Here is a 22,536-nt window from a genome sequence, read left to right as displayed (position 1 = left end):
TCCTCCCTAGAGTCCTGAGGTAGCAAGGGGAGCTGGCCAGATACCAGAGACCTTTCTAGCAACCTCTGGGAAGTTCCTGTTTAACTTATTAGCCGCCATCCTCACTCTTCTGCCCCGGGAAAAGTGCTGACCCTATGCTGTGCAACCGAACAGGGAAGCGGGCAACCATCAAGCCCGCTCTTTTGTCCCTGTCAAACTTAACCTCATTTAACCCCTGCATCCTACCGCACTGGGGAGGTAGAGACCAAGCGTTCACTACAGCAGGGGTTTTCACAGTTTCCAAAATCACAGCAACTTTATGGAAAAGGAAAAAAAGATGGTGACCTTTCATTCTGTTAATTGTGTAATGATAACGAGCACGATTGACTCGGCTTGCTCACTAATTACAATAGCTACCGCCTTTTAAGTACCGGGCAGGGTGGTCTCTGTAATCCTCACAGCAGTCCCGTGAGGTGGGAGTCACGTCCTCTTTACAGATGGGAGCACTGAGGCTTGGAATGGTAGGTTGGGCCCCTGCACTCACACAGGTGGTCAGTAGCCAGAGCAGCCCCCACCCCCACCCCATCCATCTCTGAAGCCCATGCATAAGTAAGTAGCCAGATTGGAGAGAGAGCCTATGCTAATGTGTCTCAAGTCATGGTTATCTGTAATCTAGGTTCTTTCTAGAGCTGGTAGCCCTGGAACCGTTCACATTCAGGCCGGGACTTTGTTACACCTGGGAACAAAAAATCAGCCCATGAAGAAGATGGGAATATATTCACTACAGGAAAGGAACAGGCTGGGTTTTTGTTTTTGTTTTCAATTCACGTGAACTTAAAACAAGAAGAATCACTGTCGTTTCCCAAACACCTGACGTTTTATAACTCCGCTTATGAAATACATCATTCTTTCCCAGCCAGCCCCAGAAAAGGAGCTGTTGATTGTATAGCAGGCTGGATCCCAGAGTAGGCCCTGGGGATTTGGGGGTTCTGTTTGTAGAGATCAGAAAGGCCAGCCTTCCAGTTTTCCCTCAGGAAATGGGACAGGGGAACGGCTGGGGGAAGTCAGCTTGGGTGAGTGGGAGAGTCGGTCAGAGCCCAGCCTGGGATGCCACCTTTAGCCCTGCCTGGCCTCTCAGCCGGGGGCCCTGGGCTGGGGGCACAGAGCAGAGAGCAGATAAAAGGCCTTCTCCACTGAGTCCACCCCAGTAAGTGTGTGCGTTGTGTGCAACCACAGTGAAAGCGCACACTGTCTCCACGGTTCTGTGTGCCCCCTTGTCCACACTCACAGCCGCCCAAGCAGGGGGGCTCTGGGTAGGGTTATTTCTCTTGGCTACACTTCCGTCTCTCCCGTTGCCACGAAGCTTCCAGGCCCTCACTGGGCGAGGCTTCTGACACCCAGGCCCTCATTCTCCGGAACTGGTTTTGTCCCTCCTGGACTGCCACTCCCGCCACCCCCTGTCTTTTGCCTCTCTCCGTTGCTGGGATTTCTTCCAGCAGATTTCTTCTGCTCCCCGTCTCTGATCTGGCCTCTGCCCTCTCCAGCTCCTCCCACTTTTCCCAGATGGCTCGTTCACTTTATTCACTCATTCATTGGGCAAACAGTGGTTGAGACCCGCTGTGTGCCAGACCGGGGCCTGTCCCCAGGATGCGAGTGATGAACTGGAGGTGGTCCCAGCCTCAGGGGGACAAACTGGACCATTTCAGGGAACTGCAGTTGCCCCAGGCTGGGCGCCATCACAGAGCTGAGTTCAGGGCTCCCAGAGGAGCCTCGAGTCCTTCAACCTTGCCCAGGATCCCTGGGACCCAACGTGCCCTAGGAAGGGATGCAGTTTAGGAAACCTAGGCTGTCACTTAGCAACTGGCTCCACCCCTTTCCCTCCCTGAATCCTAGAGCTGGGCCCGAGGGAATGAATGGGGAAGATGGGCCCAGGCTGTAAAGAGGCCAGGTGGGGAGGCCCCAGCTGAGCAGAGCTGGGCTAGCACTTTCCTTTTGAAGGTTACCCAGGCTCGGAGGGTCATCCTGGGCTAAGTCTAACTATAAATACTGTGCTTCCTGAAGGGATTACCTGCGCTCTGCTTCCCCTGCCTGCACCCTCCTTGGCTGGGCTGATCCTTTTCTGGGCCTGCTGTTCTCTTGAATCTCTTATCCCCTCTGCCAGGTGCCATACTTCAGCCACATCTCTCCAGCCCCCTGCTGCCCAGCTGTGACTGCCAGGGCGGAAGGGGAGGGGAGGAGAGATTGGAGTCTGCATCCTAGTCAAAGGGCCATTGCAGCCCAGGCTGTTGGGATGGGGAGGCCCTTGTCCCTTCTTCTGCCTGAAGCCTCATCTCTCCCACCAGCCAGAGCAAGCCCAGGCTTGTCACATAATCAGTACTTCTGGGGAGAACATGGCTGGCCCCATCCCTGGAGCAGGGACCTGGGTATGCAGCTTGGTAACCGAGTGTGGAAATAGAGCTTGGGGATTGCCACAGGTATAAATAGGGCCGTCTCCTGGCTTGGGTGGACTGACTCTCCTGGGAAATCTCTGGTTCCCTTGGCTGGTCTCAGACTTGGTGTCACGTCCCAGTGACTCAGGTATGCCAGTCCCGGAGGCCACAATAAGGATCTCTTGGGGTCTGAGATCAACAAGCAAAGGGACTGCCTGACTTTTCCCTCACGACAGCCCCTTCTCCCACTTCCCTTGCCTGCCCACTGCTGCTCTCAGCTGTGATTCCTCCACCATGCTCCCACACCGTTCACTGTGCATTTGTCAGTTCCATTTTCAACTCAGCAGACACTTGCTGAGAACCTGCACTGGGCCAGGGATATTCAGAGGGAAGCAGCCAGGCCCGCTGTCCTTCCGTGGGTTCTTGAGAATCCCCTCTTGTGTAGTTATTCTGAGTTAAGCAGTGTGAATCACACACATATGCACACACGTGCATAGATGCACTCCAGCTCTATGCAAATTGGAAAGGATCTTTAGTGTTCTCTCTCTCACTCTCCTTTCACCACCGTCCCTTGGGGGTGGTATTGCCAGACACCATTCATTATCCAGGCCAAACCACAGCGTCCACCATCATTATCCTCCCCCAACCCAGACATTGTGCCCTCTCGCTCTCTTCCCCCTTTACCCTCTGAATCTGCTCTCAGCAGCAACTTTGGAGGCAATCCATTGAGCTAGCTGATGTTAACATATGGATGAGCAGGCCATTTCCACTTTGTTTTGCTGTGCTCACAAGTGGCGTTCTTCAATCAGAACTGAGTACCTACTCCAGCCTAGCCCTGCAACTCTGGCTCAGTGGGTCTGAGGTGGGCCCTGGGAAGCTGCCTGTTTTTGTTTTTTGGGTTTTTTTGTGTGTGTGCATTGGGTCTTTGTTGCTGCACGCAGGCTTTCTCTAGTTGCAGCAAGCGGGGGCTACTCTTCATTGTGGTACGTGGGCTTCTCACTGCGGTGCATCTCTTGTTGCGGAGCACGGGCTCTAGGCGCATGGGCTTCAGTAGTTGTGGCACGCGGGCTCAGTAGTTGCGGCACACGGGCCCTAGAGCGTGCGGGCTTCAGTAGTTGCAGCGCGTGGGCTCAGTAGTTGTGGCTCGTGGGCTCTAGAGCACAGGCTCAGTAGTTGTGGCGCATGGGCTTAGTTGCTCCGCGGAACGTGAGATCTTCCTGGACCAGGGATCAAACCCATTTCCCCTGCATTGGCAGGCGGATCCTTAACCACTGCGCCACCAGGGAAGTCCGAAGCTGCCTTTTTAACCAGCACCTCAGCAGGTCCTAACACAAGTGGTATTTCAGGCAACCCTCAACACCCCAGCTTTTGCGTCTACTCAGAAACATACATTCTCTGCTCAGTTCCCTTCCCACCACAATCATAGAGACTCATGATTGTCATGGGTGTTTTGTCCCTCCCCATACAGGTGTGTACTTTGATCTTTTATTTTGTTTTTAAATCTCTCTTTTGTCAACTTCACTGGGGATAAGGACCATTTCTGTTACTCTGTTTTTGACCTGGAGCTTATCTAGGACAGGTGGAGACATAAGTAGAGGCCACTAGATGCTGCTGCTGCTGTTGCTGCTGAAACCAACAGAGCCTGCCTGGCCCTGAACAGAGTCACCCAGAGCTGCCAGCAACTGAAATCCTAGAGGCTGTGGGCCTTGAGCTCTCAGTTCACTACCACCCTCAAACCCCACCCCTCAGCTCCCCAAACTCTTCCTCCTTTTCTGTGGCTCTCCTCAGAACTTTATGTACCCTTTTTACTTGTCAACAACTTTCATTATATTATTCTTATTACTAAAGTAATTAATGCTTATTGTTGGAAACTTGGAAAATAAAAGCAAAGTAAAATCATTGGTAACTGTCAATCAGATACAACCACTGTTAACATTTTGGTGTAAATCCTTCCAGTCTTTTTAATATATATAATATTACATACGTGTTTTTTTTGTGTGTGTGGTATGCGGGCCTCTCACTGTTGTGGCCTCTCCTGCTGCGGAGTACAGGCTCCGGACGCGTAGGCTCAGCGGCCATGGCTCACGGGCCCAGCCGCTCCGCGGCATGTGGGATCTTCCCGGACCGGGGCACGAACCCGCGTCCCCTGCATCGGCAGGCGGACTCTCAACCACTGCGCCACCAGGGAAGCCCACTTTTAAGTTTTTTGGTATCATAGCAAATACCCTCCAGAAAGTTTGTAGCAATTTGTACAGCATATAAAAGTGTTCACACCCCTTCCACTGCCCAATATTTTTTGACTCAACTAACTATAAAACATTTTTTTTTAAGTAAATGAAATTTAAAATACTCGTCATCAATTTGCTTTTTTTAATGTTTGGAGTAAAAACTTCCTTTTCTGTCTTGTCTATATTTGTGCCTAAAATTGTCAGCATTAGTGTGTAGGGATCTGGACATTTTGGCATGTCTCTTATGCATGCTTGCCTTGGGCCTGGGGGACTTTGCTGCATATATATTTTTTTTTTTCAGGGCTACTGATTTTTATTTTTTTTATTTTTGGCTGTGTTGGGTGTTCATCGCCGCGCGAGGGCTTTTCTCTAGTTGCAGAGAGCGGGGGCTACTCTTCGTTGCGGTGTGCAGGCTTCTTGTTGTGGAGCACAGGCTCTAGGCGCGTGAGCTTCAGTAGTATGGCACGCGGGCTCAGTAGTTGTGGCTCACGGGCTTAGTTGCTCTGCAGCATGTGGGATCTTCCCGGACCAGGGCTCGAACCTGTGTCCCCCGCATTGGCAGGCAGATTCTTAACCACCGCGCCACGAGGGAAGCTGTGCTGCATACTTTTGTGCTGTGTTTGACTCACTGTGAAGGGAGCCAGCCCCTGGCCCGAGGTGCTGCGCCTGCCCCCTGCTGGCAGAGAAGTGCAGTGACAGCTGAGACAGCTGGGCTCCTGCTGCCCTTTTCTTACATCAACCCTCCCCCTTCCCAACCCCACCCCCACCCCATTCTAATATTTTCTCATATTTTCAGCCTGAAAGGACCAGCGTGCAGGGCGAAGAAATTTTAAGCCCTTGTGTCTTGGGTGATGGAGATGCAGTTAATACTTGGGGAGGCTCACCGGCATCGTGTCCATCCTGGGGTGAGAAGTGTGTCTCTGACAGCGCAGACAGGAAAGCATGCTGTTCTCCGTGTGGAGGGGAGGGGACTCTGAAGGCCAGGTATTCGAGCAAAGCATCCCTCAGGTACTGGGGGCCTCCTGAGGTGACAGCTTTGAAAGGTGACACCATGGGGCTGTGTTCATATTAAAGAAAGAGTGAGATGCATTCATACACAGTTACATGTCAGGTGGCCTGAGGTCACCAGTCCAGCAACCTTGATTGTCAGGGACAGAACCAAAACCTGACCATTTAAGTAAGGGGGTGGTGGGGCATCTGAGCAGGAACAACACATGTCCCGAAGCCTAGTCTCTTTCTTCTTTAGGAAGCCTCTTTCCTAGAGCCATATGCTCTCAATTTTGACAGTGCTGACAAAGCTTTCTCAACTCTCAGCAGATTAGGAGTGGCCCATTAGCTGGGCCTGACCTCTACCCAATAGGAGCTGCAGTTGGATGGAGACCAGTAGGAAGTGACATCTGGCAAAGAGGAAGGAGAAAGGAAAACTTTAGAAAACAGCTCAAGAAGTTAAAAAGGCCTGACGTCTGGGTCCTTGAGTGGAGAGGCAGAAATGCTGCACCCCAGAGGTCCTGAGGGTGTCACTGCATAATGCCTGTGAGTCCTGATGGATCAAAGCTCTTGTCAGTGAGTCATCAATGCTAAAGGACCAAAGAGAAAGGGGGTCAGAAATCACGATGCAGAGCTACTTGATTGATCCAGGCAGAAACACCTCCAGGCCAAACCTTTTCAAAAAAGCACATGGACAATACTGTCATTTTCTGTGCTGCCTTCTGCCTCCTTTCTGTCGTTCACACTTAAACCTTTGAGCCATCTGGCTTTTTGTTCTTTTTCTTTCTTTTAATTTATTTTTGGCTGTGTTGGGTCTTCATTGCCGCGTGCGGGCTTTCTCTGGTTGCGGTGAACTGGGGCTGCGGGCTTCTCATTGCAGTGGCTTCTCTTGTTGCGGAGCACGGGCTCTAGGCACGCGGGCTTCAGGAGTTGCAGCACGCGGGCTCAATAGTTGTGGCTCGTGGACTCTAGAGCACAGGCTCAGTAGTTGTGGCGCACGGGCTTAGTAGCTCCGCAGCATGTGGGATCTTCCCGGACCAGGGCTCAAACCCATGTGCCCTGCGTTGGCAGGCGGATTCTTAACCACTGCACCACCACGGAAGTCCCGAGTCACCTGGCTTTGATTTTTGTGGCTGGCAATGAGGTAGGACTCCTGTTGCATGTTTTTCTATATGGAGAACCTGTAGTCCCAACATCATTTATCAGTAGCCCATTATAAAGAAAAATCTCTAGTGTTTCTTCTCTACTGCTCACACAGAATACTTCTGAAGACAGTTATGTGGGTGTTTTTCCCATACCCTCTTCATATTGTTAAGGCTCTCCTTTCTGAAGCTCAGTTCTTTTGTAATCCGTGTCTGAGGAATCCCACATCTGAAGTCTTTGTGAGTCTGACTCTATTGCCTGGTGTTTTTGCTGGCTCAGACTCATATTGCCTTGTTTCTTTGTATGCTGTGATTCAAAAACAAAAACAAAAACAAAAAAACGATGACCTTATTATTTGTTTTTCTTGGAACTTCATCTCAGGAAGTCTTTGAGGCCTGGTTTGAAGTTATTTTCCTACAAAGAGGATTTGCATTTCCTTCGGCTAACTTAGGAACACTTCAGATTAAATGTCTGGCTTGAGAGTTTTCTGTCTGCACTGGTAGCAGCAAACCCACAGGAGGGCCGTTTGTGGATTCAGTCTGATCTGAGGTGGAACTCTCACTCTGTCACTTACTGTGTGACCTCGGGCGAGTCATTTAATCTCTCTGCCTGTCCCATCATCTGTGAAGTAGTAATAATAACACCTACCACCTAAAGCCGTTGGAAGGGTGAAATGGGATGATATATATAAGTAAAGTGCTTACACAGTTTTCTTTCACACAGTTGGTAGACAGTGAATGTCCTTCTCTTCCCCTGAGGAGCCGCCACTCCTGCCCCAGCCCGTGGGGGCAGTCCTCAGCCTTAGCTCCGCATCTCGCCCAGGATCTGAGTTATAGCGGGAGCCAAGTACTCTAGACCTCACTCCTATGGCTCATTCTGCCTTCAGCTTTGAGGTGACTGAGCTTCCGAAAGCCTTTGAGAGATGCTTCTTCCCTCAATCTTGACTGAGGTCTGGAGTTGTCTTGGAGCTGGGTAACAAGAATGATGACATTTAACAGAATTGTTTTCTTCTTCAGAGGCTGCAGGGATTTTTTGGTTGGTTGGTTATGGTTCTAAAAACATTCTTTGTAACTTTATAGTGGAACATTAATAACAAGACATGAAAAACATTTATAATTTTTAGCCATGGGAATATACATGGACAGTAATATAAGTGTGAAATAAACAGAAAGTTGTATATTGGCATGAAAACATTTAAAATCCTCTTTATAACAAGGAATATTTTAAAAATAAATTGTATGATATGAGCCCAACTCTACTGAGAAAAATGGGGGAAAGAAAGCTGGAAGGAAATACGTCTAAGTGTCAGCAGTAGTCACTTCTGAATGGTGGAATTCTTAAGTAAGTTTTCCCCAATGGCAGCACGGTACAGACAGTGGTCAGAGGGTGGCCTTCTGAGTCAGGAAGCCTGGTATTAAATTGGTACCTGTGTGGCTTTAGACCAATGACGAGCTCTTTGGGTCTTAGTTTCCCCGTCTGCCGGGGCATTTTGAGGCTACAATGCCAGCCTGTGATCTGGCACAAGCTGGCTCCGTAAACCGTGGCAGTTATTTTTTTCAGATTAAAATTTTTTTACATTCTTTACAGATTTTAAAAATACTGAACACGTCCTACTTTATTATCAAAGAAAGAGAGTAAAATTAAGACTTCAACAGCAGCAGCAACAACAACAAAGGCAGTACATGCTGTGTCTGCTAACAGAAGTGGTTTACACCCCCAGGTTGGGTGTGTGCAGTTTCCAGACTCTTCACTGACTCCAGGAAAGGGCCCGGAGACCCGAACGTTCAGGAGCCACTGCAGTGAGGGCCAGGGAGGCGGGGCTGGGAGAGGGTGGACCACAGCCCTGGCTTTCTAGATGCTGAGCTTCTCCCTTCTGTCCTGCCCAGGACGCAACGAGCCCCTGAAGAAGGAGCGGCTGAAGTGGAAGAGCGACTACCCAATGACCGATGGGCAGCTGCGGAGCAAGAGGGATGAGTTCTGGGACACAGCGCCCGCCTTCGAGGGCCGCAAGGAGATCTGGGATGCCCTCAAGGCTGCCGCCTATGCAGCCGAGGCCAACGACCACGAGCTGGCTCAGGCCATCCTGGACGGAGCCAGCATCACTTTGCCTCATGGTGAGCAGGCAGGGCGGGGGCTTTCCCCACCGGAGTGAGGGGGCCGTCAGGGTGGAGGAGAGCCAGTGGCCAGCCCCATGTCAGGAGCTCCCATCCAGGCTGGTGGGTGGCAGGTGTGGCTAGTCGCTTGTTCATTCAAGCAGCCCTCATGAACATGGTCCAGGAGTGGGACACCAAGAAAAATGAGACACAGTTCCCACTTGCCTAACGAGGGCGTGGAAAGACACCAGCAAACCTCAAGGCGGTGTGATGAGAGCAAGCTAAAGATTGCTCAGGGCCCTTTGAGATCCCAGCACATCTCAGGTAACAACCTCCTGTTGAGTATTATTATGTGCTGGGCACCGAGCTAGAAGCTTCTGCTGCATTATCTCATTTAATTTCATAATGGCCCCTGGGACTATGTAAAGCAGAGGGCAACAATGGAAACTCTATAGAGTCAGAGACTGGGTTTTAACCAAGTGTCTCTTTCCTAGCTATGTGACCGTGAGCTTCTTGAATTTAAAGCCTCAGTGACTAAACAATTATAAAGTGGTGATACCAACCTCATAGGATGGCTGTTAGGATTCAACAAGATACACATAACATCATTTAGTCCAGTCCCAGCACTGAGCTGGTGTTCAAGATACAGTAAATATCAATATATTACTATATGTAACACATCGTACAAGTAAGAAGATTGAGGCCCACTGGGTATAAGTCATGAAAAGCAGGGCCTATGCTATTTCATTCATCCTTGTAACCCCAGCACCCAGCACATATGCTCAGGAAGGAGTTGTTGAATGAACAAACGAAAAGTTAAGTACTTTTCTAGGGTTGAATGAGCCAGTACCTGGTGGAGCCAGAATGTCAGCCCAGGTCTTCCTGCCTCTACCTTGAGCTCCCACCAGCTGTCCCAGGAAGACCTGCCTGTAGGGTGGGTTTGAGGACTGTGGGATGACCATGACAGGTGTATCAGTCTGCTCAGGCTGCTATAGCAAAATACTGCAGACTGGGTAGCTTATTAAACAACAGAAATTTAGTTCTGGAGTCCGAGAAGCCCAAGATCAAGGTGGCAGCTGATTTGGTTTTTGGTGAGAGCTCTCTTCCTGGCTTGTAGATGGCCACCTGCTCTCTATGTCCTCATTGTGGGAGAAGAGAGAGAGCTTGAACTTTCTGGTCTTCTTGTAAGGGCACTAACCCTTACCGGATCAGGGCCCCACCTATATGACCTCATTTAACCTTAATTACTCCCATATAGGCCCCTATCTCCAAATACAGTGACACTGTGGGGGTGGGGTTAGGGCTTCAATACATGAGATTGGTGGAGGGGACACAAGTTAATCCATATCAGTTGGTCCCCAAGACGACTCTGACCACCCTGCCTTTCCCACAGGCACCCTCTGTGAATGCTACGATGAGCTGGGCAATCGCTACCAGCTGCCCATCTACTGCCTGTCACCACCCGTGAACCTGCTTCTGGAGCACACTGAGGAGGAGAACCTGGACCCCCCCGAGCCCACCCCCAGCGTGCGCCGAGAGTTCCCGCTGAAGGTACGCCTCTCCACGGGCAAGGACGTGAGGCTCAGCGCCAGCCTGCCTGACACGGTGGGGCAGCTCAAGAGGCAGCTGCACACCCAGGAGGGCATCGAGCCGTCCTGGCAGCGATGGTTCTTCTCTGGAAAGCTGCTCACAGATCGCACGCGGCTCCAGGAAACCAAGATCCAGAAAGATTTTGTCATCCAGGTCATCATTAACCAGCCCCCGCCGCCCCAGGACTGAGGAGCCCACGGACCCCTGGGCAGAGAGACCAGGGAAGGCCTCCGCAGGGCTGAGAGGCCTCCCGGCTGGAGCACTAGGCACCCCCGCCCTGCCGCTGCCTTTGAGAGCCGTTCTTTTCTCCAGGGGAGCCTCCCGTGTATGGCTGCCGGGCGAGCCCTGAGGGGACCCTGCTTCCCAGGGACTCCGTGGGCCACCAGTGCCCAGCACCCAGGAAACAGTGTGCTGCCACACACAGGCCTTGCCAACCTTGTCAGAGAAAAGGCAAACCGGGGCCCTCCACCCTGCTTCTCCCCCGCGGCAGGTTCAAGCCACGAGGGCCAGCCCGGAGGCCCCTGGAGCCCAGATCTGTCATCTGGTGCTGCCGGCTGTGCTCACTCCGGTTTTCTGCTCAGGGTCTGAAGCAGCTGCTGTCTCCCTCCCTCGCCCCTACCCCCTGACTCTGCCCTGGGCCCAGTGCCAGCCCCCCAGAGGGGAGGGGACCACTCGTGAGCCCCGGGGGTGGGGAGCCTGAGGCCGGCCTCTGCCTCTCCCAGCCCCCAGCACAGCTGGCAGAGATGAGGTGGTGGCCGATGGCTGGGCTGTCATGGCAGAGGCCTGCACAGGGCCATCTCCTGGCTGTAACCCCGGCAGTGGGGGGTCTGCAGCCCGCTCACGGCCCCGCAGCAGGTCCCTGTGTGCAGACATGTCTGCATATTTATCAATAAAGCCTTTTGCTCCTTCCTTCTCTCTTGCCTGGCTTTGGCTTTGGGTTCTCCTGTAGCTCTCTGGAGCCCTGGAGCCAGTTCTGGGGTGGGAGCAGGCGGGTGCACGGCCTCCCCAGCTGTTCCGGGCAGAGCAGCTACTGCTCCGTGCTCTCCACCGCAGAGAGTACGGTGGAGCGAGCCGTGAACTGCCAGTATGCGGGCCTGTGTTCTCGTGGGTCCTCCGGAAAAGCCACTTAACCTCCGAACCCGCGTGGCTTGTCTTCAAAGTGGAGGTGATGCCGCCTGCCCTGCCTCCCCTCTCAGCTGCTGGCAGGACTCCATGGGATAACAGGTGTGAACTCGCTTTGAAAGCGAAGGCAGCCCCTCAGGAAGGCGGCTCCTGCAGCACGAGGGCGCTGGCTTCGGGCTCCAGCCCCCCGAGCCGGGCCTTCAGGGCTGAGATGTGCGCATGTCCTGCAGATGCTGCACGCACCCTTGGCGACGTGACAGCAAGATCCCTGATAAATTTCGATGATGAGCCTGTGTCAGCTCATCCCTTGCCAGCAAGGGAACCAGAGGGAAGAAGGAGCTGGGTCTTGTGCTTCCTTAGGGGAAAATGTGCACGTAAGCAGAGAGGGGGACCTTAGATAAGGTGGTTTAGCTGAGGGCAGGCCACGTGAGCGTCACGGAACCACAGGGCTGTGGTGTCTGTGGTTCACTGGCAGGTTCAACCTGGGTCGTGGTGACCCAGGCCTCGCTCCCACAGTTCCAGGTGCGGAACTGAGCAGTACAGGTCTGCTGCTTCTCCAGTTGATAGTATTTTTCTTTCTCAGTGAGCACCGGTCAGGTTGGCCTGACTGGGAAACCGGGGAGGGCAGGATGATCAGTCAGAGCTGGTGTCTTCGTCAGCGGGGCTTGGCGCTGCGTTCCAGCCCTTCCAGTGGCTCCTTGAAGCAAGACCCTGTAAGTCCCACAGAGGCCCCCTGCGACAGACTGATGGCTGAGGTCTGTCAGGGACAAGTGGACTTGCAGCCTAATGCTGCGGTGCTTCACTAGGGGGCGCTGTGGGACCCCAGAGAGGCAAAGGCCCGCGCGAGCTGCGGGCAAAGAGGCAGGCGGCTGCCCTTACCTCCACCCACTGCCTGGCACTCCAGCCCAGATGAGGCAGAGTCTTGCCCCTTCCCAGAGCAGGCAGGGCCTTTTCATGGGACGGCCTGGGGATGCGGGCTTACCTTGGGTCCCCACATTTGGCCTTTAGGCTCCCTCACTGGCACGGGCTGGGCAGGGTTTCCAGGCGTCCAGCAGGTGGCACCGCCATCAGGGCTAAGGGCAGCCAGCGATCCTTTGTGCAGCGCGGCTGCCCGGCCCATCTGGGCCTCAGCACTCAGGACAGAGGCTGGGCAGGCGCCTTCCTGCAGCCCTCGCTCTCGCTCCCGGGGCACTGGGCCCTCCGGCTCCAATAGGCCAGGGGTTGGGGGGTGGCAACTGTCCCTGCCGCCTCCTGCTCCTCGGGGCTGCCTGGGGTGAAGGTGACAGGTCGGGAGGCGGCTGGAGAATTGGGCCGGTGAGCTCATGGCAGAGGCGCCTAGCAGGGCGGGGGTGGGAGCCCTGGCATATAAAGCCCCTGGGGCCCCGGGGCCTGCAGGGGCGGGTTGCTCACGGTGCCATGGCGGGCTCCGAGGAGGTGCAGAGGGCCACGGCACTCATCGAGGAGCGGCTGTCACAGGAGGAGGAGAATGAGGTAGGGCGGGGTGTGGGGCCCAAGGGGGTGCTGAGGAGACCCAGCTCTGCTGTCAAGGGAAGGAAGAGCCTGGCTGCCGTACCTGGAAGGAAGGAGGACAGGTGTCCCCAGGGGCCCAGCTGGCTCTACTGCAGGGTGCTCCTGAGAGGGGGCTGCTGGCAGTGGGAGACGGGGGCTTCAGCCCCCAAATCTGAGAGACAGTGGAGTGGGCGAGCCAAGCTGGGTTCCTCGAGACCCTGTCCACCCACCTGGGCCTCGAGGAGACAGGCTGAGCTGTGCAGAGCAGGACAGCTGGGATGCTGCCTGCAGCTTGGGGCCCTGAGATCCCCCCAGCTGCCAGCTGGGAGGCTGGGACAGGAAAAGCTCCAGTGTTTGATAAAGACGGGGAGCAGAGTGAGAAAGGGATGCTGGCAAAGGAAGCATGGGTTTTCTAGGACCACCAGCCACACCCGGGGAGGCGACTGAGCACTGGGGCTCCGGGCAGTTGTATTTTCTCTGGAATAAAGAAGTCGGGCAGGGGGGTGCGGGCTGGTCCTACTCTTCATTTTATGGAGATGAATACTTCACCTAGACTCTACTCTTCCAAGAGCCCAGTGCTGGGAAGAATGAGAGGCTCAGGAAGGTCAGCCCCTGCCTCCTCTTGACCAGCTCTGTGTTCATTTTAGCCGACATCTGCCAGGTGCACGGTCAACTAAGAAACAAGGCAGAGTGGAAAAGGGTGAGATAGAGATGTAACTCAGAAGCGAAGGAGCACCAAGGGTGGGTGAGGCATGCCGACCGTGGGCCCTCGAGGACTTCTCTGTGGACAGGAGGGCATTTGAGCCAGGCCTTCAAGGACGGCCCTTGAAGGATGGAGGTCAGGAGGGGGGAGAGTGTTCCAGGCTAAGGAAACAACAGGCGCCTGTCGTCGGGGTGAGTGGAAGCACGATTGTCGGGAGAAAGTCTGGCAGGAGGGGCTGAGGCTGGGAAGGGAGACAGGGCACAAACCAGACAGTGAGGACCACGTGACAGATACTTATTCTGGGGGCCGTGGGGAGCCACTGCATGTTGTTGAGTGAGGCACGGTGGTGCCACCTGACCTGTTTGGGGAAGGCAGCTCTGACAGCCCTGAGAAGGACTTGGAGGGGGAAAGACTGGCCCTAACAGGAATGGGAGGGAGGAGATAAATCAGTGTAGATGTAGACTCCATTCAAAAAAGGAAGAGTGACTGAATGGAGGTGAGGAAGAGGGAAGGGTCAGGACGCTGGTGGACGAAGAGATGAGGGCTAGGGAAGGGAGGGGAGGTTTGGCTGGGAAGGACCTGGACTGAGCCTGCTGAGTCCCCGCCGGCGCATCCCTGGATCTCCAGGAATGCCATTTCTCACTCCCCCAAGGGCATGTGCACCAGGGCCAGGCAGGGGAGTCATGTTGCTGGGCCATTTCTGGAATGCTGCCACTGGACACAGAGACCTTCAGCAAGGGGACACGGAACAGTCCTCATCCATTCATTCATCCAACAAATATAGCGGCAGGGCTGTCAGGGCCCCGGGTGCCCACAGAGCCACCCTCACCACTGCTGCCTCCTACATGCCAGGCACCGTGCTACGCATTGGATAGGCATTCTCTCATTTCCTCTGTGCAACCATCTATGAAGTCAGGTGGAAGTTTTGTTGGGTTGTGTTTCACCGACAAACACCCAATTCAATAAACATTTCTTGAGCACCTACTGTATGCCAACCTACAGAGGCAAATCTGAAGCGAGGGGCTATGGAGTCTGGGTAAGGCGTGGGCAGGCGTTAGAGTCCCCATTTGTTCCCACCAGGCCCCAGCCCAGCAGCATTCTTAGAGGAGAACCGCTGTTCCGCCTGCACCCGCTTCATGGGGTGGGTAGGGAAGGAGGGTCTTGGAGACCAGCCCAGGGGCTGAGGCTCTCTTGCAGGGGCCTTACTGGGCTAGGTCATCACTGAGGACTTGGAGGTGTGCAGAGCTGCTGAGCCCGCCTGCCACCATCCGTGAACTCATTCATTCATTTATTCTCCAAACATTTGCTGAGCACCTACTGTGTGCTAACTCTTGTCATCGGTGCTGGGGATGCCAAGATGATTAGGACCAAGCCCACTCTAGATGCTCCAGGAGCCCAGCCAGGGCTCCACATGCAGTAGTAGCTGAAGCCCTAGGTGATCTTGTCCCCGGGTGAGGGTGCAGCGTTTCAGGCGAGGCCGGCACTGGGGAGACCTCAAACCATGTAAGCCTGACATGGAAGGGAGATGCCAGTGGGCAACAGAACATTCGAAATAAAGACCTGGAAAATCAGCCCTCAACTGACACTTGAAGAGTATAACACCGGAGCTCGGTGTCGAACGACAAAGGCAGCTGAGAGCTCTGTAAGGGAGATCATTCCTCCCCAGCTGCCACCTGTACTCAGCACTCTCCAGCCTGGACGAATGTTTCCGGTACATGGGGACTTCAGAGATAGGGGCGCCAGCACTTAACAAAGAGTGTTTTCCTTTAGAAGAGAGGAAGCGGCCATGAGGAAGTAGTCCAGGCAGGTTGGAGCTACAAGTGGGGAGGAGACTTGGACAGAGTTTCCCCCATATTATTAAAACGAGAATAAGGTTAATACTTAGAGTTCACATCAAGCTGAGAGCTGGGGAGCTGCGGGTTCCACCCCTCAGGTTCCCTGAGAGCAACAGTTTCCATGCTCTAGGATTTCACGGATCAGTAAAATCTGAGGGAAAGAAGTTGGTAACTGACAGAGCTGCCAAATTTTTGTATTGTCAAGTAAGCCCACTAAAAAAAAAAAAAAAACTATCATCTCAAGTATTTCATCAAAGTGAATTTTAAACGCCAAAAAGAAAAAAAAACCAAAACCTCAGTGCTTGAAAAAAGTGAGTATGTTTAATTTCATGAAAACTCATTCCAGTAGCCCTTAATCCTGTTTTGCTGGGGACACACGGCAGTCAGTACACAGGTGTTTGAACTGGGGTTGGGGCCAGGGAGGCTGGCTCTGACCTGGGGCCTCCTGGACCAGACAGGAGTGGGGCAGATGACGGGCTGGGAGGTCACACAGGAGGAGGTCCTTGGGGTCCTTGAATTTGTTGTGGGCGAGGCTATCTGGCCCCCGAGGCACTGCAGGCAGGCCCGGAACCCGTCCTGTCCTTGGCTCACCAGAAACTCAGAGGAACCACCACCCATCAGAAGCTGCCCATGGAGATGCTGGTGTTGGAGGATGAGAAGCACCACAGGCCTCAGAGTCCATCCTTACAAAAGGTTAAGGTAAGTGCTAGGAGAACCTAGTATCTGCACGCTCCGGAGACAGACAAGGCAGTTACGGCCTTGCCCCTCCTGGTGCTCCTCCAGCAGCTCAGCACCCCTGCGAGATGTTAGCGATGCAGCATCTCGGCCCCATCTCATACTTGTAAAGGAGAGCAGAATATGCCACCCCCAAATATGCCACTTTGGCATACTGATTTTTTTTTTTTTTTTCTTTTTGCGGTACACGGGCCTCTCATTGTTGTGGCCTCTCCCGTTGCGGAGCACAGGCTCCGGACGCGTAGGCTCAACAGCCATGGCTCACGGGCCCAGCCGCTCCGTGGCGTGTGGGATCTTCCCGGACCGGGGCACGAACCTGTGTCCCCTGCATCGGGCATCGGCAGGCAGACTCTCAACCACTGTGCCACCAGGGAAGCCCCATACTGATTATTTTTAATTAAAGTTATCTGAGAAACAGCCAGTGCATGAAGGACACTCTGACCCTCCTTTGTTCCCCTGAAAGTAGTAAATAAATCTGCCATGGGAAGTTACCCTCCTTATATCAGGAAAGTAGAAAGCTTCCTTATCACTAGATCTCAGGAATTCAGGGCTGAGAAGGCTATATAAACAAAACTTGTTTCTTCACTAATTAGTTCCTCCAAAAACAAACTCCTTTGTCTTTTCAATGTGGCACAAATTGTTTCTTTGTCTAAAATGTGTAAAAGCTGCCTGCTTTGGTCACTTCTTTGAGTCTCATATTTTTATGGACTACCATACATATGAAATTAAATTTGTTTTTCTCCTATTAATCCGTCTTACATCAATTTAATTATCAGACCAGCCAAAGAACTTAGAAGTGAAGAGGGGGGAAGTTTTCCTCCCCACATCTGCTAAGTCAGAATCTGCATGTGTACGAGATCCCAGGGGACTCATTTTGGAAGCTGCAGTGATGGGGCAGCCATACAACAGGGCATGATGCAGGTGTTAGTGGGCTGGGGGAGGCTGTGTGTGCTGACAGGAGACATCTGCACGCTGATAAGAGAAAAGCAGAGTTTCCAGACCACTGTGTGGAGTTTGATCCCGTAGGAAAGGGCATCAACCAAGCTATGATAGAAGTTCCTCTGGGAGAGAAGGACTTTCTCTTCAGAGCTTTTATGTTTCTGTATTACTTTTATGGCCAGAGAGAGAGAGAGAGAGAGAGAGGCAGGGAGGGACGGAGGGAGGGAGAGGGAGAGAATTGCATGGAGAGATGAGAATTCGTACCCTGTTCTGGAGGCCTGGGCTAAGAACTGCCCTTGAGATTTCTTCATCAACTCCCACTCTATGTGGAGCCTTGGAGCTGGGCAGCTCCCAAGCAGCCCCCTCAAGCCCCCTGTGCATCTGTGTCTGTCTCATTGGCTTCACCTAGTCCTAGGCGGCAGAGCTAGACCTGGATTCTTTCTCCCTTGAGAGGCTCTCCCTGTCCTCCACCTCCAGCCTAGCTCAGAGGTCCCCAAGCCCCACATTCTGTGCCCCAGTGCGGGGCTTGATTGGCTATCCCCACGCAGGGTCAAGAGCGCGTGCGTAAAACATCCCTAGACCTGCGGAGGGAGATCATCGACGTGGGTGGGATCCAGAACCTCATCCAGCTGCGGAAAAAACGCAAGCAGAAGAAGCGGGAAGCCCTGGCAGCCTCCCAGGAGCCACCTCCAGAGCCGGAGGAGATCGTAAGGGTCCTGGGGTGGACACCTGTGTGGGCAGGGGAGGCCGGGGAAGGGGGAATGGCTCAGATCACAGCGGAGCGGCCCCCAGGGACTGCATTCGCTCTCTCCAGGCTGGCCCCGTGGACGCGGAGACATTCCTGAAAGCGGCGGTGGAGGGGCAAATGAAGGTCATCGAGAAGTTCCTGGCGGACGGGGGTTCCCCCGACACCTGCGATCAGGTGATGTTCCCATCGGGCCCTGCACCTGTGCCGGCCTCCCTTTCAGAGCTGATGCCTGCACCCCGCCCGCTTGTGCATTCTTTGAGAAGAGGCGTGGGTGTCCTTTGGGAGGGGGCCCCTCAGAAGATGTGGGATGCCCCCTTCCCCACACAGGAGTTTTTCTAAATCCTTAGACCCTTTCCAACTTGAACCACCTCCAGAGTAATAAACACCTGGATTTTTAGGGGAAAAAATGGAATGGAATCAAATACAGAGTCCAAGACCAGGAGATTTGGACTCAAATCCCACCTGTACCACTCCCTAGTTCTGTGACCTGTGGCTGGGCCCGTCACCTCTCTGTGCCTGTTTCCTTCTTCGTAAAACTGGCTCCTCCCCTCAGAGCATGTTATGGGGATCAAATAGAATATTAGTGCTTCAATACATATTTATCGAATGAAAACACTATTAAAGCACGTGCTTGGATATGATATTTTGTGTTGCATTGTATATCATCACACTTTTAACAATTATTTTTATCTTATGGTTAAAATATATAAAACATGAGACACGCCAAATAAATTTTAAGTGACAACTCAGCAGCATTAATTACACTTATAATGTTGTGCACCCATCCCCACGATTTTCAAAATGTTTCCGTTGCCGTCACCCGTCATACTTCTTTTTGTTTTCCCTGAAACTGCCTCTTTCATACTTTGTAGGATGCTCTCTCGAGATCATATCCTGGGATTGAGCAAATTAATGGTCACCCCCTTCAGCCTGCATTATTGCAGGCTTAGACTACATGTCCTTTCCACTTTTTAGATTCCAGAGTTTTAGTCCTCTTGGTCTATCTAAGCATCTCCTGCCTCTGTGTTGTGCTAGGAGCACAAAACCAAAAAGACCAGGGTTGACAGTAGCTGGGAGACTGCTGCACAACCGGATCATTAGAATATGGAAAGATATGCCCTCTGGCCTGAGTGTGTCAAGAGACCAAAGCAGAAAGCCGTCTGCATTGGACAGGAAGTTCATTCCCTGCTTGAATCAGTAATCAGGGTGCACCTGCCCATCCTGGCCCTGGGCAAGGCACTCAGGGGAAATAGTCAAGTAAGACTCAGCTTGCCTTTGACTGTCTATCACAGTGGAGGGTTGTCTGGACCCCTGGGACAGCTATGGCCTAGAGGTTTCAAGAAGTCGATGACACTTGAGCTGCATCTTCATGGAGTTACAAGAATTCATCAAGCACTCACAGGGAGTACGGGCGAAATGGGCATTTGGGCACAGGCAACGTGTGTTTAGGGGGCAGTGAGAAGGTCAGAGTCCACAGAGCACAGGAGGCCTCCAAGGCTGGTCCAGATAGAGCATGAAGGAACTGGCGGAACATGGAAGATATGGGGACCCGGCACAGGGGTCAGAATAGGGCTGGGATAAGGCCTGGGCTCAACTTGGGTGGGCGATGGGCTCAGGCCTGGGGCCAGAGTTTAGGCCCTGACAGTTTCTCTGGGGACAGTTCCACCGGACAGCACTGCACCGAGCTTCCCTGGAGGGCCACATGGAGATCCTGGAGAAGCTTCTAGAGAGTGGGGTCACTGTGGACTTCCAGGATCGGGTGAGCAAGAGGCCAGGTATTGGGTGAGGGGCAGGAGGTGGGTCCAGCACTCATAGACTCCCTATCCCTGCAAACCTCCAACCTGGGACATAAACAAGCTGCCTCAGGGGCCAGGCTCCACCTCTAGTATGTTGTATGACCTTGGCGGGGGGGGGGGGGGCCCATCTCCTCCCTGAGCCTCCTCTGTAAATCTGGCTTGGACGAGATGGAGCCCGAGGGTTCTTCGGCTCCACTGCATCCGTTGCTCAGTCATTGGAGTGGCCCTATCCTTCCCTGGATATCTGCCTGCCCTCTTGGCTGGGGTCCTTTCCCCCAGGGCACTTTCTTCCCTGAAGCTCTGCAGTTAGGCTCCACCCTTCCTTTCTAGCTGGACTGCACAGCCATGCATTGGGCCTGCCGTGGGGGCCACTTGGAGGTGGTGAAGCTTCTGCAAAGCCGGGGAGCAGACACCAACGTGAGGGATAAGGTGAGGCCATAATGCTCACAGATGTTGGGGTAGCAGGGCGGAGGGGTGGGGGGGAGAGAAGCAGAGAGCAGGAGGGTAGTGAGCTAGTCTGGTTTCTGGAGTGGCTGCAGAGCCCAGGGATGGGTCCTTGCCATCAGCTGCAGCCCCTTGGAGACCACCATCTGGGAATGGGAGGAAGAGCAGAGGAGAGGGGAGGAGAAGAGCTCCACTAGCTTGGCGGCTTTGGAACCACCCAAAGATGCAGGATTTGTTCACCCATGCCGTCGTTCATCATCCTTCTATCTGTCTATCTATCCATCCATCCATTCATTTATTGATCTGTTCACTTACTTATTCATCCACCATTTTTAATTCACTCAATCCTTTGTATATAACCTTGAACAAGTGACAGCCTCTGAGCCTCTGTTGCTCATCTATAAAATGTCTTATAGGGTGAGAGGGGAATCATAGAAGTCTTCCCCGAGGAGGTGGCATGTCACGCCTTAGAGCTGATCATCAGATAGGGTGATGGGAAATTACAGCGTTCCCTGCCCCTCCTTGGGAGAAGGATTAGGCTAGAGTTAAGACGGCCGCCTCCCAGAGGCATCACAGTCCAGGTCCCTTCAGCCAGCATCTCCTGATTCCTCCCCACCCAGCTGCTGAGCACCCCCCTGCATGTGGCAGTCCGGACGGGGCACGTGGAGATCGTGGAACACTTTCTATCCCTGGGCCTGGACATCAATGCCAAAGACAGAGTGAGTGTCTGGGTTCCTTCACGCCCAGCCCCACCACAGGGGGCTCCATATGCCCCCTGAGGGCTCCCACATGCCCCCGTGGGCCATGCTGAATGTCTCACTGGTTCTAGGAAGGGGACAGTGCCCTGCATGACGCCGTGAGGCTCAATCGCTACAAAATCATCAAACTGCTGCTCCTGCACGGGGCTGACATGATGAGCAAGAACCTGGTAAATTCACTCCTTTCCTGATTCAGTAAACAGTGTGCGCTGCCCTCCCAGGCCCTGTGCTGGGCACTCGGAAGAAAGACAGAACTGAGCAGGACTCGGCCGGCCTGCCCTTGGGGCAGTGTCACAGTGGAGGGTTTCTCTGGGCCCCAGGAGATTGGGGGCCCACCCGGCTTCCCAACTCTCTCTATGCTTCTCTACATCCAGAAAATCTAAGTGGAGAAAACAGCCAGGAAGGGACAGGAGGAGGATTTCCCAAAGGCCCCCAAGTAGACCACAGGCGGTCCTAATGTCCAGGCTCAGGGAGGCCAAAATCGTGGAGGGACAGAGCCGGAAGGAAGCTAAGCACTCAGTCAGCACGATTGTTCCTAGCACCCTGTGTTGGCTCCTGTGGTCCTCCAGTTCCCTTAGGAACCTATGTCCCCCCCGTCCAAGCTCTTCTTTGGGGCCCAGAGCAATCACAGAAGAGAGGAGAATTGGGTAAGGGGGGACCTTGACTCAGGAAAGGCTGGGGGGTGCAACATAGGGGTAGGGGATTAAGAGGTACAAACTGTTCTGTATGATAGAAGCTACAAGGATATATTGTACAACACGGAATACAGCCAATATTTTATAATAACTCTAAGTTGTAACTTACATAATATTGCACATCAACTATACTTCAATGTTTTAAAAAAAAGCTAGCTATATGAAAGAAAAAAGAGAGGCTGAGGAGATAATGGGGAAGTTAGGAAGACAAGGGGAAGGTGTAAATGAGGGCTTCTCAACCTCACACGTTTTGGGCGGGATAATTCTTTGTCGTGGGGGGGCTGTCCGTGCATTACCGGATGTTTGAGCAGCATCCCTGGCCTCTACTCAAGATGCCAGTAGCATCCCCTCCTCCAGTGTCATAACCAAGAATGTCTCCAGACATTGCCAGTTGCTCCCAGTTGGGAACCACTGGCGTAGATGAGGGCACCTCTTCGTACAGACTTCTGAACGGTGACTAGATATCCTCTTGTTTCCCCCAGGAAGGAAAGACCCCCACGGACCTGGTGCAGCTCTGGCAGGCTGACACCCGGCACGCTCTGGAGCACCCGGAGCCGGGGTCAGAGCAGAACGGGCTGGAGGGGTCTGCCGAGAGTGGGCGGGAGACCCCCCAGCCTGTGCCAGCCCAGTAAACGACTGTCCCAGCCCAGCCAGGCACCTGGCCTGTCCCCTGCGTACAGCCGGAGGGTCATAAGAATGGCCCCCAGAGCTGAGGACCACACCATTCCTCTGTGTTTGCCCTGGGAGCACCCACAAGCTACCGCAATTTTTTAAAAAAAGTCATTTTTGCTGTGTGTGATGTT

The 22,536-nt window shown here is 53.4% G+C and overlaps 2 protein-coding genes across 2 annotated transcripts in view; both read left to right on the top strand.

Moving 5' to 3' along the window:
- UBTD1 (ubiquitin domain containing 1) overlaps positions 1-11,357 on the top strand; it is a 51,607-nt gene extending 40,250 nt beyond the window's left edge. Inside the window, exons 2-3 of the mRNA XM_065894551.1 lie at positions 8,653-8,880; positions 10,253-11,357. Of these exons, the coding sequence (XP_065750623.1) occupies positions 8,653-8,880; positions 10,253-10,638 (614 nt within the window). The 3' untranslated portion in view covers positions 10,639-11,357. The remainder of the gene's footprint in view (positions 1-8,652; positions 8,881-10,252) is intronic.
- A 1,355-nt stretch (positions 11,358-12,712) lies between these two features.
- Positions 12,713-22,521, top strand: ANKRD2 (ankyrin repeat domain 2). Its single transcript, XM_065894614.1, is given in 10 exon segments — positions 12,713-12,971; positions 12,973-13,062; positions 16,213-16,317; positions 17,841-17,999; positions 18,107-18,214; positions 19,701-19,799; positions 20,167-20,265; positions 20,901-20,999; positions 21,110-21,208; positions 22,216-22,521. Coding segments are annotated over 10 exon segments (1,086 nt in total). The 5' UTR covers positions 12,713-12,893; the 3' UTR covers positions 22,366-22,521.
- The last annotated feature ends 15 nt before the right edge of the window (positions 22,522-22,536 follow it).

Source organism: Phocoena phocoena, chromosome 16, assembly GCF_963924675.1.
Source record: "Phocoena phocoena chromosome 16, mPhoPho1.1, whole genome shotgun sequence".
NCBI classification, from domain to species: Eukaryota; Metazoa; Chordata; class Mammalia; order Artiodactyla; family Phocoenidae; genus Phocoena; species Phocoena phocoena.
Note: the sequence above shows the minus strand (reverse complement) of the source record. Positions and strands in the feature narration are given on the sequence as shown.